General features: G+C 33.5%; 1 protein-coding gene across 1 annotated transcript in view; it reads left to right on the top strand.

Annotated features, from left to right (window-relative positions):
* The window catches only part of LOC106882649 (ventricular zone-expressed PH domain-containing protein 1), a 68687-nt gene that overhangs the window by 629 nt on the left and 50823 nt on the right, over window positions 1–17235 (top strand). The window contains exon 2 of the mRNA XM_014933395.3: window positions 15388–15597. Within this exon, the coding sequence (XP_014788881.1) occupies window positions 15389–15597 (209 nt within the window). The 5' untranslated portion in view covers window position 15388. The remainder of the gene's footprint in view (window positions 1–15387; window positions 15598–17235) is intronic.

Here is a 17235-nt window from a genome sequence, read left to right as displayed (position 1 = left end):
AACAAGGCGAAACACCCATACACTTTCACTGGTTTATTGTAAGTCTGAGTTCTCTTTCGATTTAAACCCTGATTCGACTTATATTTATTTTAGTTTGAAAGCTATTTAATAAAGTAGCTTTTAAAATCAAGGAAGTTTTTGCTGCACATCTTATACGAATTCTCTCATTCAAATCAAACTGATTTATCGACCCTACAAGAAAAACGTTCAGCCTGGCGATTGTTAAGACTTGAACTTGTGACTATAGCGTTTAATTGTCAGCGATCAACTTATGATACATTTCTGTTTAAATTTTGTGATTTCTTTTACCTCACGTAAAGGGCGCACATGTAGGTTGTGATGGGATTAGAAATCGAAACCGCGCAACAGTAAACTATATTAAGTCATTTAATTATAGTTCATTAACATTTCCAATACAGCTGCTGATGGTAATATGAATCTTAAGATATTGCAGTATAGACATTTCGAAATTGTCTTTCGTTTCACTCAAGCTAAATTTTCTTAAAAATGATAAAATAAATCAATACATTTTTATTATTTTTTTTTCTTGCTTAAAACTAAACTATTATATATTTCGAACATACTGACACAAACAAGTTAATAGGATATTTGATCTTTCTTTACAACTAACTGCTTAAATTATTTGTATGCCTCTCCATGTGAATTGAAGCTGGATTACCTGTTATTGAAATTTGGGTGTAGCTTAAGTGATAGTCCGCCCATGAATGTCATTATTGGAGATTGTGTCTCTAATCCATCTCCTTGCTTTGTAAATCTTGGCGGAACCAGGTTGTTCATAAAAACCAGAAACATTTTTGCCTTATTTTGAATTTATCATTGGTCCAGCTACAACAATTGCCAAGTTATTCGTGTTTTCAAAATAAGCTTTCAGTGGAATCTTATATCAAAACGAAATTGCTTTAAATTTCTTAGAAATCTATCTGGCTCTTATTTCGATAGTCCAATTTCATAAAATTCAGTCTTTCTTCAGGCACCTGTGTATAATCTGTGACTGGTGTTAACAAAACTTAGCATTTAGCTTCCACAAAAGGTGTGCAACAGGTTTCAGGAAATTATTTTGTTCCTTGATTTCCGTTTATCCAACCGCAGAATTATACACTCGAGAATGTGTTCGTTGCTAAGCAGTACAATGTCTCATAGTTTTGAGTTCTAACCCCATCTTAATTCCACTGTAGTTTATCTGTGCGAAAGTGACAAAATATAATACCTTGTCTTTAAAATACACACACACACACACACACACACACGCACACGCACACACACAACCCTGATATTTGCTCTGCAAATTTTCCTTTAACTGAGTTTTTGTGTTTGATAAAGAAAGAAATCGCATTGAATTAATAAATATACCTTTCCTCACTTAGAGAGATATCGCTGAAGTCAACACGAAAAGAGAGGTTATCGAATTAGTTATTGGCTTCATCTTTTGTGATGTTATTTACGTTGCCCGATCCATCGAGATAATCTCAGATTGTCTTGTATCAATGAAAATTACACAAAGAATTAATATTCCATCTTCAAAAGATGTGAACATACACTCTTGCGCTCGCTATTATTATTTTTTTCTTGTATATTCTTGCATTTTCTTCTTTTTTCCATATCGTCTCATTTTCTGTCTTTAATTCCCGTTCTGATTCTGAATAACTATTTCTTTCTATATCACTATTTGGAAAACTGTCTATTGTGGAGCAAACTATGTCGATTGTCATGTACGCATAGAATTATATCTTGCTTGGCTATATCTGCTAATACTGCGTGTTGTGAGCTGAGAGTGGAGGACTTTTCGGATATAGGTAGGATAGGAAAACGCCTTAAAATTGTAAAAATTAGAATGAACTGAAATGTTGAGTAGCTCTCAACCAGTTTTTATCTACGGATCCTTTTGATCTCTATTTCACTTGTGTAGACCCTTTTAGCCATTTGATGCTTTAAAAATCCTATATTTTTATAATTAAATATTATTAGGAATTGTAGGAATTGTTTAAATAGTTTATGTATTGTAGAAGTATAACTAGTTTATTTCACATAAATTTTTAACAACAGCTTATGTTGGCTCCCTAAGGGTCATTGGACCCCAGCTGAGAACTGTACAACAAATGAGTTGTCCAGTTCAATTTATGTGAGTATGGAAACAAAATATTTACCTAATGATAAATTTAATGGAATATATTGTAATTTGTTATCCCATTGTGTTAGCATTGTATTAGCTGGTGAGTTATGTTAAAAAAAAAGTTTTAGAATTAACATTTGAAGTAGAAAGGCTTTCTGTATAAAGTAACCTTTAAATATTTCTTAAAATTAAGGGAAGTGGTGGTGCTGGGGATATTCATACTAAAGTCCCCCCAATTAAAATGCTGTGCCTTATGCTAATGATGTTAATAACACATAATATTCAATAATTGGCCTGTCATCCAATGGAAGAATAATGTTGGTCAGTTACAAACAATAAAGGGAAATTATTTTATGTTCAGAAAATTGTGTTCTGAGTTAAAGTGACCTTTTTTTTTACTGTAAATTTGTTTTTTAAATCTGAAGTGGACAACAATTTTCTAATAGCTATTGGCTGCATGCCATATTTTACTTCAATAATTTGCTGTCCCATAACCGTTATTCATTGGTACTAAATAAGACATGAAACAATTTCTGAGAAAGCAATTGAAAGAAGTTTGTTAGATAAGAAGAAACAAATGTGTTGATGACTCAAGTTTTTGAAGCGTATTAGTAGCTGTTAACTTATATTGATGAGTTACTTATTTTAAAATGAACTTGCCCACCACCATATAAAAGAAAAGCAAAATTTGAAGTTTTCTCAAAAATTACTTTGATTAAAAAATAAATCTTTTGAGTGAATTATTGACGTTTGTCAACATGTTTAGAGAGTTGTTCATTGCTTCATGAATTATAATGGAAGTGTGGATGAAAGAAAGTCAATGGCTTTTTGGTTTCACTAAATTCTACTAATTTTCAGTAAGAATTTTTGAAATGTACAATGTATATTATAAGTTAATATTTGTTATGAGATCAACAATTTGAAATGGTTTGAGATATGTTTGAACTTGCATTCATAGCTAAAGACTTGTGTTTTGATATTTCTCATGAAATAAAAAGTTGTTTCTGAAGATTGGGACTGAAACAGCAACTTGACACTCAAGATAGGAAACATTAAAAAAAAATCATACTAATTTATATTAGAAAAAGTATAAAGTAGATTTTTATCTTCTATTGTTTGTTTTTCATTTTCTGAAAAGAAAAAAAAATCAAATTAAATATTTATAAATATTAAACTTGTTTTTTTAAAACATTTGATTAAATGTTATTCATTGATCAGGCTTAATAGTGCACTTATACAGAACAGGCTTATAGTGCATATTCTTAGTTGAGTGACTAATATGTGCTATATATCAATCAATAACATTTTTTGACACTCTTCCTCCCCTCTGTTAATGAGATGACAAAATAGATTTTGCATTCATATAATTCTTTTTTTTTTTCACCTAGGAGTTTGACTAGCTTAAAAAGTTGGCAACCGTTTTTATTTTAGGTGCCCCAGCATGGTGACAGCTGAAACTAGACCAAATCAAATCAAATGGCAATTTGTCTACCCACTTTTTAATCTTCACAACACCCTACCCTTCTTGATAAACACTGTATTAGGATATGAATGGTTTAATATGGGACTACCAAAAGTCGATCAAGCTTTCATGATTAGTTTCAATATGGTTATTATTGCTACTGAAGAAATGAAGATGAGAAGAGAAGCAAATCCATTAGGGATAGTTTCTATGATGTTGAAGGCTTCAGATTATGTGGATCATATGCTACTCAATGGTGATTTTGTCAATGACTGATATAGCATTGTCAACCAATATAAAGGCAAAAAGGAAATGTACTTTGAGAGAGAGAGAGAGAGATAGAGAATAAAGACTTCAAACTTTGATTAAATTTTGAAAGTATCTGAATGTTTTAAAATTTAGTTCAGGATAGAGTTACCTAGCATAAGATGCAGTTTGAGTTTGTGCTAAGCTGTGGAATAATTGATGTGTGATTATTCAAGAGGAGATCTTTGCTAAGAGCAAACCACTCAAACTGTGAATGAAGGTACTGTGTTAGCAAGATTAAAGTTGACAACAAGGTATTTAGCACACAAGATGGTGTCTATCAGGGACATGTACTCATACCCACCTTCCTTTTTAATTCAGTATAAACCTTGAAGCTTATAATTCAAGAATCCGGGATAAGATGTGCTTGGAAATTTTTATTTGCTAGAAACTTAACTCTCATAGCAGAATCTGTCAAAGAGTTTGCAGTAAAAGTTTCAGTATTAAAGCATGTTCTAAAAATTAAAAGCATAAAAAAAGTCAAAATGGTATAGCAAGTTGATGCAGGTAGTTTATCATGTCCCTCTCCGACTTTTAGTTCATGCAAGTGAAAAAAACCATATTATTTATGGGATGACCCAATATATATATATTGGAAATGTGCTGTGCGTGAGAAGACCCGGCAAGCCAAGTAAGATCGTTGCCAGTGCCCCTGGACTGGTTCCTGTCGGATTTTCGAGCGAGATCGTTGCCAGTGCCCCTGGACTGGCTTGTGTGGGTGGCACATAAAAGACACCATTTCGAGCGTGGCCGTTTTCATGCGGGTGACACGTAAAAGCACCCACTACACTCTCTGAGTGGTTGGCGTTAGGAAGGGCATCCAGCTGTAGAAACTCTGCCAAATTAGATTGGAGCCTGGTGTTGCCATCCGGTTTCACCAGTCCTCAGTCAAATTGTCAAACCCATGCTAGCATGGAAAGCGGACGTTAAACGATGATGATGATGATGATGATGATGAAATATAAAAACATTTATATATATATATATATATATATATATATATATATATATATATATATATATATATATATATATATATATATATATTTAGATCTCAAGAAGCATCCAATTAATGCTAAGCTAACAGTTAAAGACTAATAGAATTTGCCATTGTTGTTTGTTTTCCTTTGTTTATTCAAACGAATAGCATCTTGATATTCTAATACTGAAGGCTAGTTGGTTCAAATCATATTAAATGAAATGTAATGGTATATTTATATATATATCTCAGTTATGGATTTGTTCATTTTATATCCATTTTTTTTCATTCTAACATAGGTTAAATGAATATGTTATCAAGACATTATTTTATAGCCAGATGCCTTCTTATCACTCATCCATAGCTTTAACCAAGTAAGGGATCTCTTATTTCACACATCTTCAATGAAGTGAGTAGATGATTTGGTGACAGCAATGGCAATAAGAACACTGCTTGTAATGAGTTTCATAAAGCGCAGATGTAAACAACAGACACATGCACATACATGTCAGGCCTCTTTTAGTTTCTGTCTACCAAATTCACTCATAAGGCTTTGGTCTGCCTAATGTTATAGTAGAATACACTTGCCCAAGGTAGGACTGAACCTGGAACCATGTGGATGGGAAGCAAACTTTTTAACCTCACCTGCTATGCTTGTGCCTATTATTTGAAATTCATCAAGAATTAAATAGAGACTCAGCTGTTAAATGTAACAGAACTTGAGGTTTAAAGAAGATGCTTTTTAATTCCATTTCATTAAAAGAAGAGTTTGTAGAAGAATTCACTGTTGATTTGGCATGAGGAATGAAAGAATCTATTTTGGGCACTTGCCCGTCTTTCAAGAGAGGGAATATAAATACATGATGGAATATCCCATACTTCGGGATATCCCAGAAAAAGCTGTAAGATTTTGAATTTCTTTCTATAATAATATTGTATACGACTTGAGATGTTTGCCTTGTCTTAATGTTTGCTGTCCTGTTTAACAATTATCATCATCATCGTCATTTAACGTCCGCTTTCCATGCTAGCATGGGTTGGGCGATTTGACTGAGGACTGGTGAAACCAGATGGCTACACCAGGCTCCAATCTGATTTGACAGAGTTTCTACAGCTGGATGCCCTTCCTAACGCCAACCACTCAGATAGTGTAGTGGGTGCTTTTACGTGCCGCTGGCAAACTGTTGTGGTCTTGGTTGGAAAAGTTTGAATGAACAATAGAATACAATAAAGAGGAGGAAAAGCCAGTGAGATAGTTTGAATAATATGGTTTTAAATTTTGGAACAAGGCTGGCAATTTTAGGGAAAAAAGACTAGTCAATTATATTGACCCTCAGTGCTCAGCTTTTTTTAATTTTTTTGATCCTGAAAGGATGAAAAGCACAGTTGACTTCTGCAGAATTTTAATTCAGAACATAAAGAGCTGGAAGAAAAGCTGCTGAGCATTTTGTCTGATGTGCTAACAATTCTACCAGGGGCCGGCAAAGTTTGTTTCAAGACCTATTTAGATAAGAGTATTGATCATCATTGGGTGCCAAGTTTATGTTCCTTTAAAACTGGAAATACACTAATCAAAATATACTATAACTATATAAACATATGACTAAGTTGATTTCCATGCAATTTCATTGGTACTGAATCAGGTTATGTTACTCATAATAAAATAAATTTGAACATTATTTTGTGGGGTTACTGCCATGTCTTAAATATTTCCATGTTTGTAAATAGTACAGGAAATATGAAAATAGATTTAGGATAGATCAATTAGTTTAGAAAACATTTACTGTTATGCTAAGCAATGTACTGGTGGCTGGTTTGATGCTGCTGTCATATAGCTTAACTATAAGTTAGCCTCTCAGCCTGTCAGTGTCCCTATGACCTGCTCTCTGTTACTCTAGACAACATAGTGGTAGTGTTAAGCAGCTGGTTATAGAACCAAAATTAGATGGTAACAGCTTGACATGTCTGTTACCCCATGTAGGACAGTTCAATCATTTAAAATAAATTGTTAATAACCAATGTACTTAGAATGAACAAACTTTCTCAGGGTGTGCAGCATTGTGCCATTGTTAGAAAAATAGGGGTTAGGGTTCTAAAAAATTGTAGTGATAAATGAATTCCATGCTCTTTGTAAATGGAATGAATGGTAGATTCAATTACACCAAACTTGCAGTGCACACCAGTGAATCTTCAACAATCGCACAATTTCTTCATTATCTCTACCTTTTCCTGTGGAGAATACACTCATCTGCATTAATTGTTAGACTCAGGTGCCTTTGTACTTTTTTCTGTTCACTGGATCCATGTTGAGGGGTAGGAGTACATAAATCCATATAAAAAAAAAATGTGCAGCCTTATAGTACATTCATGTAGACACAAGCAATTGTCAGGGCATTCTTGGTAGCTGAGCATTGTGGGTGGTTGCTGGGATGCATTTTTGTGGTACAAGCAGAAACTTCAATTGATTTTTGACCCTTGTTATCACAGAATAATCTGTGATAAGCAGAACATGCTTCACAATTAAACACCATGTTATCCTGGATCAGTGATGAATGAATCAATGATAATTAAGCCTTCATGTATTTAACTGTTTTTGTAAGTTGCCGGTCTGTTAAATATTTTATCTCACTGCTATACTGTACTATGGAATATTTTGTTGTTGTTGGCACTCCGTCGCTTACGACGTCGAGGGTTCCAGTTGATCCGATCAACGGAACAGCCTGCTCGTGAAATTAACGTGCAAGTGGCTGAGCACTCCACAGACACGTGTACCCTTAATGTAGTTCTCAGGGATATTCAGCGTGACACAGTGTGACAAGGCTGACCCTTTGAATTACAGGTACAACAGAAACAGGAAGAAAGAGTGAGAGAAAGTTGTGGTGAAAGAGTACAGCAGAGTTCGCCACCATCCCCTGCTGGAGCCTTGTGGAGCTTTTAGGTGTTTTCGCTCAATAAACACTCACAACGCCCGGTCTGGGAATCGAAACCGCGATCCTATGACCGCGAGTCCGCTGCCCTAACCACTGGGCCATTGCGCCTCCACACTATGGAATATATCCAGATGTTAACCAGCACTGTGTTGCAGACTGATATAAACACCTTATCTTTACATACAAAAATCTTTACTGTTAATGGATGCAAAATAGTGTATCCAATTTACTTCTGCTCCAAATAATAGTGGGTTTATAAACAGGGTCACTATGAATAGTTAGGATGGGTACTCAGCTGCTGATAACATCTCAATATATGAAAGGAACTAGTTCAGCTGATCCTTCTTTTTCTTCATATGAAAACATGTCTACATTTCTCTATTACAACAGTGTTGAATAAACAGTAAAATTATACTCTGTAGCACAGTATAGCATTAATTCTTTTCATCTACACTTTGAGTTCAATTCCCATAAGGGTTGAATTTGTTTTAGCAAAATTAACACTATTCATGTATTGAGGTTAATTAATTCTACTATTTACCTCCTTTACTTATTTGCAGTCTTGTGCCAATAATGTAAGAAATTGTCATTTGTTCTCTCTCTCTCTGCCTTCTCTCTCCCCGCAGTCTGTCATTTTCTGGTTTCCTTTCTCTCTCATTCTCTGTCTTTACTTCACTTTTTCCCCTCTTTCACCTGTTTCTCATCATGTTTCTTTTCTTCTTTTGTTCAGTCTCATTACTCTCTCTTTCTTTCACTCCTTCCCTTCATATTCATGTTCAGGAATTCCTTAAAGAAGCCAAGAGCAAGAATGTTAAAAACAAATTTGACAGTTTCCAGTTGATTTGAGTGGGCTGTTTTTCTTACAGCTGATACAGTTGTTGTCACACTTCCATTACTGTATTCTCTGACAGGTATTCACCTGTCCTATTTTTTTCTTGATTTTTATTCTCGGTAACTTTCTGTAAAGGGTCAGGGTATACTTGCCCTACATATTGTTGATTTGTTCTTTAGCATAGTTTCATTTGTGACATCAAAAGAAACTGGAGAACTTATGCTAAAAAATAAAAATTAAACACAATGAAGCAGGTACATTCTTCACACATTTTCTCTATTGAATATTTACAGTGTAGTCATAACCCATAGCCTCTAGCATCTGTTATAGAGTCTTTTTATTAACTTTAAATGCATATGTGTATATCTATCTATCTATCTATCTATTTCGATAGATAGATAGATAGATAGATAGATAGATAGATAGATATAACCCATATATGTATCATACTTAATGCAGACACATCACAGAAAGCCAAATTAACTGTGGTATTCATCTATCTATCTATTTATCTATCTATCGACAGATAGATAGATAGATAGATAGCCCATATATGTATCATACTTAATGCAGACACATCACGGAAAGCCAAATTAACTGTGGTATTCATTCAGAATTGATTAGGAAAATAGTGGTTGCAAAATCACTGATGTTGCAATGAGCCTGTGGGCTGATTAAAAATCTGTTATGTTCATTAGAAGCAGTATTAGATTAAAATAGCCATCTATGTATCATATTTAATACAAATACATCATGATAATCCAAATTAATTTTGTGGGGTACATGCTACTGATGAAGTTCAAAAAGGCAGAAATACATATCTAGCATTCTCATCACTGCTGCTGGACAGTTTTCATTTGTTACTGATGTATTTGTATCAACACAGTACGTCCATAAGAGGTATTATCTCTGAATGGGTATCACAGTTAATTTGGTATTTCATGATGTATTTGTATCAAGTATGATACATAGATGGCTATTTTAATCTAATACTGCTTCTGTTGCACATAATGGACATACATGTGCATGCGGCACTCCGTCCTGCTACATTTTCTTTACATTTCTATAATGTATTTTTATGCTTCACTGGTTTTGTCTAGCATGTCTGAAGTGCAAACTGGTAGCAATATTTTCTTGAAATAAAATATTACTATTCTTGATGGAAACAAAAGACAAAATATTATCATTGTCATCAACAGCATATATTTGCCATAGTGCCAAATTCAAATATATAATTTAGTACATACATACACACTCTTGGTCAGGAAGCAAGTTTCTATCTATCTTACTGAACTATATTGTGCTTAAAACTCACCTAAGAAAGGGCTCACTCTGTAGAATGTATGTAAGGAATGTTGTGATATTTTTGTCCTTATTTTTTTGAGCCCTTTCCCTATCTAACCACTGAATACTGTACATGGTCAAATGCAATCAGTCTATCTATGTTAAGATACTATTTTTAAAATTGCAATGTTTGTGATATACTTTAATTGATCTGGTTTTTGGGCAAAAGTCCCATTTGATCTTAATCTAAGAAGATAGTGTTGTGTTACAAATACCAACCTATTATATCAATAAGCAACTTAATTTAATTATTTAGATCTTGAAACACATATTTTTACTAGTTTGTAATCTTATAAATATGTAGTTACTTGACCTCCTTAATATAGAAGCTAATAATCCTATTGCGTTCAAACAGAAAAATAATCAAGACAAGAGAAAATCAAGTCTGAATTATAGATCAAAAAGTTATTAGAAACTTTTCTTTTTCTGTTTCCTTCAATTAAGCTTTAGGAGTAGCCTGGTATAAAAACCTATTTCAATAATTTCTATATATCTTTGATTCTTTATACTTATACAACCCATACAAACTATGTAAAAATAGATTTTAAAAAAATGTAGGTTTTTTTTTACTAGATACAAATATCTTATAATTTTGGTGAGTTATGATATTCATGGCTTTCTTTTCCAAATATGTGGTTTATTGATTTCTAACATAGGCACACAGGCACAAATTGTAGAGAAAGGAATAGTTAATTCCAATACACCCAATACTTTGACTCTTTATTCTATCAACCCCTTGGAAGATGAAAGGTTAAAGTTCTGAGAAATGATGCAACTAAATACTGCAATACATTTTGTTCAGTGTTTTACTGATTCAATCAGTCAACCGATCTTTCAGTTAAGGATGTAATTCTTTTTACCAAAGGTACTGGGCCAGAAATTTTGTAGGGAGGTGCTCGTCAATTACATTGACCCCAGTGTTCAATTGGTACTTATTTTATCAACCCCCAAAGGGATGAAAGACAAAGTTAACCTCAGTGGCATTTGATCTCAGAATGTGAGGCTGGAAGAAATGCTGTTAAGCATTTTGTTCAGTAATTCTACCAGCTCACTGTTTCTTTTAGTTATAAATATAATACAACAGATTATTATCTGTTAACTTGGTTATTTTTGCAATATATTTTATATAATCTGAACTTAGCTGCAAAGTACCTATTTGTATAGTATACATCAGTTAATATTTTAACTTATTTATTATTTCAGGTTTACTTGTTGAATCTATATGTTAGTTTGTCTATATGTTAGTTTGTCTATATGTTAGTTTGTCTATATGTTAGTTTGTCTATATGTTAGTTTGTCTATATGTTAGTTTGTCTATATGTTAGTTTGTCTATATGTTAGTTTGTCTATATGTTAGTTTGTCTATATGTTAGTTACAAGTGGTGTGTTTGTTGAAAATATTAGTTTAAACTTACAAAAGTAACTGTAAATGTTAAAGAAATGTGACAGCATACTTCTTTTTAACTATAAATTCATGGTCTGATTAACATTCAGTCAAATTACTTTACTCTAAATGCTGTGTTGTTGTTAAGGCTCATTTTTCTCTTGTTATTCAATTGTGCTGGAAAACAGTCATTGTGTTTTCAGGGTGGCGAGCTGGCAGAAATGTTAGTATGCTGGGCGAAATGCTTAGCAGTATTTCGTCTGTCTTTATGTTCTGAGTTCAAATTCTGCCAAGGTCGACTTTGCCTTTCATCCTTCCGGAGTTGATAAATTAAGTACCAGTTGTGTACTGGGGTCGATCTAATCAACTGGCCCCCTCCCTCTAAATTTCGGGCCTTGTGCCTATAGTAGAAAAGAAGAAAAGGTATGTGAGATATGTTTCAGATATGTGATATGAGTTAATGTAATGTATATATGTGGTATTCTTTTTTAAACTGTGGAGGAGAAGCAGTATCCATAACTTTTGCAAGCTAAGACTGGTGAAATATGATGGTCATTTTGAACACCTGTAGGTTAATCCTTCAGCATTCAGATTACTCTGTCAAATTTAATGTTTATATATCCACATTATTTTGAATTACTCATGCACTGTCTTGTAACTTTGAGATTTCAATGATGTAATTTTTAGAATGACATTGTAGTGTAGATATGAAAGGTTGGATTTGACCAGTTTGAACATAAAACAGACAGGATATTTGGGACAGATATGGCTGGTTTAAATGTTAAAGGGTGAATGTCTGTTGGGAAAATGTGAGCAAGGAGGGATTTTCAGAAGGTTGTAGATTTTAGAAAGTGCAGATCTTAGATGCTAAGATACAGCAAGGGTGATGTAAGGAAGAGTAATGGATGTGCTTGGAGGGACTGTGTGTATGAGGTATGCAGTTAACTACTTTCAGAAGAGCAGAGACCATTGGGATTGGCAGAGCATGGAAAACAGCCAGTCTGTGAGTTAGTAGTTTAAGAATGTTGGAATCGATTCATTACCAATTGAAAGTTTTCTTTTTGTTTTAGATACATTTTAGGATGTGTTGTATGTGTTTGTGTGTGCTGTAGTATTATTCCGTGGAGGCGCAATGGCCCAGTGGTTAGGGCAGCAGACTCGCGGTCATAGGATCGCGGTTTCGATTCCCAGACCAGGCGTTGTGAGTGTTTATTGAGCGAAAACATCTAAAGTTCCACGAGGCTCTGGCAGGGGATGGTGGCAGACCTTGCTGTACTCTTTCACCACAACTTTCTCTCACTCTTACTTCCTGTTTCTGTTGTACCTGTAATTCAAAGGGCCAGCCTTGTCACACTGTGTCACGCTGAATATCCCTGAGAACTACGTTAAGGGTGCACATGTCTGTGGAGTGCTCAACCACTTGCACGTTAATTTCATGAGCAGGCTGTTCCGTTGATCGGATCAACTGGAACCCTTGATGTCGTAAGCGACGGAGTGCCAACAACAACAAGTACTATCCCAGATATAGGACCAGTATTCCAATGCAAACTTTGTAGAGCACCCCAAACTGAGTGCATGAAATTTTTCTGATTCTAAAGAGGAATACTAGTGTTTGTTGCTGCAATTTTGGCAATGTTATAGATGTCTAATAATTGTAAAGTCTAGCACTCAGGGCAACTTATGAGTTTTAGTTGTATATTGTTTATGTGTAAAGAGAGTTTTCTTCATGTATGAAGTGATTATGTTTTTGCTATCAAAAGATACTAGAGTGTTTGAAGAATGCTACTCAAGGTCTCTGTTCATGGAGATAATATAGATCTGGCATGAAGTGTTTTAGTTATGTTTAGATGATGCCTGCATGCAGAAAGTTAAGTAGTGAAGAGCTGTACTATCTTCGTATGAATGTTGTTAAGTGACTGAAAATAGGTCATTATAATGTACAGAAGGAAGATTGTGAGGGGATATAGCCAAACCTTGGATTCACTGCTGTTGGTAATATTCATTGTAGAGTGGCCTGTTTGCATACATGGTTGTTATGGAAGTTTCTGAATAAAAAAAGGGAAAAAAAGAAGACAACTGGAAACCAGTGATAAATGACAAAAGGGAGCAAAATAACTATTGCACTCTTTTTGCTGATATGAGTTTCAACTGAAGATCTAAGTTTATACTATTTACATATGATGATGAAACAGGGTGCCTCTCTCACCTCTCAGATTTTAATCTTTGGCAAGGAGCAAGTCAATAGCTTTAATATTGAAGTACCTAGATATAAATTATTCTATCAATCCCTTACTTTTGGGGAGCAATAATAAGAACTGTTGAAAAAAGTTGCTGTTATTGACACATTACAGCCAGTTGAGATTATTGCTAGATTCTTTGTATTATCTATTGTGTTGCTTCATAATTCTGTTTTCAAAGTTCTTACAAAATTCTTAAACCTTTCTTTTCTCTACAAAGATCTGTTCCCAAGAAGGCTAACCACTCTACCCATGCTAACTACCAACCTATCACTCTCAATTCCAACATCTCAAATATGATAAAGATCTCAAGGATTATAAATAACTAGTCTTTAAGAATCATCTTCCCAGAACCTTGAATCTCTTTCTCTCCTTCTTCAGTAACAATCACTACAAACCATGCAGAGCCAGATATATCAGAGGCATACTCTTGCATGTCCCTCATCAGTGGTCCCACACTTTTAAGAATTTTGATGAAATCAAAACCACTGAACTAGATGTGACCATAAAACCTTTGACCATGTTTAATGTAAGGGCAACAGAGCTAACTATCTGCTTATGGAATCCATCTAAATCGCATACATTGTCTTCTCACCCTGACTATTTTGCTAATATTACAACAGCTTCTGCTTCTTGGAACCAACTAGTTGCTTACAATATCTACCCGACACATTCATTTCTCTGCTTCTAGTCATTCATACTGCATCTTTCTACTCTAGTCTTACACAACTACTCTCACCAATCCTTTATCCTTAGAATGCCATTATTTCAAAATATCCCCACCCAATGTTTTTCCAGAAGATGTTGGGTTTTTGTAGGTTAAACACAAACCACATTGATATTACTTGTCTCAGAGGGCAGACAAATGTCACAAGTACAACCTGTCTTGAATAAACCATAAAAAATATCTAGTCAACTTTGCTTTTCATTTGTGAAGAAATTATGAAATAATAGGAAAAGATATAAAGTTCTTTTAGGGAGAATGGTTCTTTGACTTGGTTTTCAAAAATAAATAAATAAATAGAAAAGCTGGAAGGTCTCCATGTGATTGACAGAACCAGTTAAGTATTACAGATGTTTAAACAAACCCAAAGTTATCTATTCTTTCATTCTTCACTAATCTTTTTCTTGAAAAGGTGCAGGGTGGTTGAAGTTGAACAAATCAATGGAATATCAGTCCATTGGCTTGAAAGGCTGTCAGTTTATATTTTATCGCTGGCATGATGCTCTGTCCTTAAATTTCACACAGTCTTGTAAATATAACTGACTGCTATAAGCAGTCTGATCACTTTATTATCATTATGAATGCTAGCTTTGAAAGCAGTGTTCTCTGACAGACTGACTTCCTGATTGACATTCATTGCACAAATGCATTTTTTTCAGTGGTGCCTCAACATAAAATTAAAATGGCAAATGATTTTTATACTCCGAGACATTTGGCACTTAACCTTTGCTTTCATGATGCTCACCTCTACTGTCATGAACAACGAATATATCTTGGGAAACATTTATAGATAATCTGGAACTGGTTCTTGTCATGTAATGAGCTAATTAAATTAAGTATACTGTCTAAAAAATTCAATAAAACAGTGCAGGAGATTTAAAATCAAAGCCTTTGAAAAGTGATAGTTTAGTATACCATCTACTGCATCATTTCATTTTTCCAAAAATCCAATCGGTTGTGGAACATTTTATTTGAATGATTTTATATATATATATATATATATATATATATATATATATATATATATATATATATATACTTGCTATAATATTTTTCAGAATGCAGGAACTCTTTGCTCTGGTGCTCAATGATAAAGATTTATCAAAGGCTGGAGAGCTTTTCTCTCTTGATGATAAAGACATTCAGCATGATCTAACTGAAGTACTTGAACGCATTTGTCAGATTGTTGACAGCTTTGATTATGTAACCAGCAGTAATGACCAGAGTGTTGTAGAAATATGTGTAACAAGAGTCACATCAGCAATCAGGTATGTATTCTCCATAATAACGTAAATATGAAGTTATTATTTTCCATTTTGCTTTGAATTGGATATTGGACATAAACTAAATAAAACATAAATAAATGAAAATAATGATTGTTAGGGTTTTGTTTTTAGATCAAAGATTCTCATTTGCTGTGAATTACATCAAAAGTAGAGCAGTTTCTTCTCCATATGTTTTTACTTTCATCACATTGTCAGGAGTTGCATCATTATCATTAACTGACTGACATTAATTCAGTGATGGTGAGCAAGCATAGCATAAAATTTATTATAATTAACATTTTATTACACTTGCATACCAAGACCAAAACATGTCTGGAGTTGTCACTGTCTACTTAAGGTGAGTCTGTCCTGCTCACTCCATTACCTATTTCCAATTACAATTAAAAGTGCATCGACCAATTTCAATTAAAATATTTTTTTTTATACTTTGAAATGTTATCCTTGATTTTGTTAGGCATTGTTCAACAATGTTACCTTGTTAATACATGTATTGATTCAATTAATCATTGTGTTTGCCATATTAAGTTTTTTAGTATTTCTTTCTCTATGACTTTTTGTAGTGTATCCCATTATCATCTTCATAATCAATTTGCGAAAATAAATTAAGTTCTCAAAAATCATCTTATAAAATTAGAATAATGAAATAGATCTCTTTTCAGAAAGCAAAATCCTTTAAATCAAAATAAAACCTGATATTTTAGAGAAACAAAACTAAAGATTGTGAAAAAAGAAAAAAGAAAAAAATTCTAAGTTATGTATAGAGTTGACAATTAGTGTTTTAGTAACAGAATTAAACAAATGGCGACAGATTAAACAAGCAGGTATTGTGGGAACAAACTGTAGCAAGGGTCAGTTGAAATAATTTATGACTGTCAATCAATTGCTTATTCATGGACTCAAAATAGACTGTAAGGCCTTAATTGATCGGGGCTAAGGATATAAATACACTACCACTTCATAGTTTATGCTTCTATATTTACATTTTTCTCCTTAGATTTACAGGTTCGTTTATATGACTCACAGTTACTAAAAACAGGAACAAAAACCTATTGTTATTTAAATGACTAACTTATGATTATATTACTTAGGTTATCTTGGAACTTGTCTAAGGCAATCCTGCAATCCTAATCGTAAACCTTATCAAAATGGAAACATGTTACTACTTATGGTAAAAATCTAATGTCACTGATAACATTTGAAATGCATTTGTTTGACTTCTGTTACCAGTTTTAAGAATTTGAAAACTGAAATTAGAACAAGACTGATTGTATGTTTTTATTTGTTAATATTATCATTTTCCTTATCTGACTACAATTACTATGCTACATTTATTGGTGATGATGATAATATACTACATATTATTTGATGATGATGATACCAAATAGTTCTCAGTTATTCTCTTGGAATTCTTAAATATCCCTAGATTAAGCTGAAATTTGGCTTCTCAGACTAAAATAGAGATCCACTGTCAGAAGTACATAACACTGTGTAACATGATTTTTGTCCTTAGGTGACAACTGTTATTTCCTGTTTGCTTACCCCTAGAAAGTATGGAAAATGGCTAATACTTCCTTCAAACTTTGCTTTTGTTACATTTATTTAAACCCCAAATAATCCATC

The sequence above is a fragment of the Octopus bimaculoides genome, chromosome 3, assembly GCF_046866305.1.
Source record: "Octopus bimaculoides isolate indiv1 chromosome 3, ASM4686630v1, whole genome shotgun sequence".
NCBI lineage: Eukaryota > Metazoa > Mollusca > Cephalopoda > Octopoda > Octopodidae > Octopus > Octopus bimaculoides.
The sequence above is the reverse complement of the archived record's forward strand: the minus strand, read 5'-3'. Positions and strand labels throughout refer to the sequence as shown.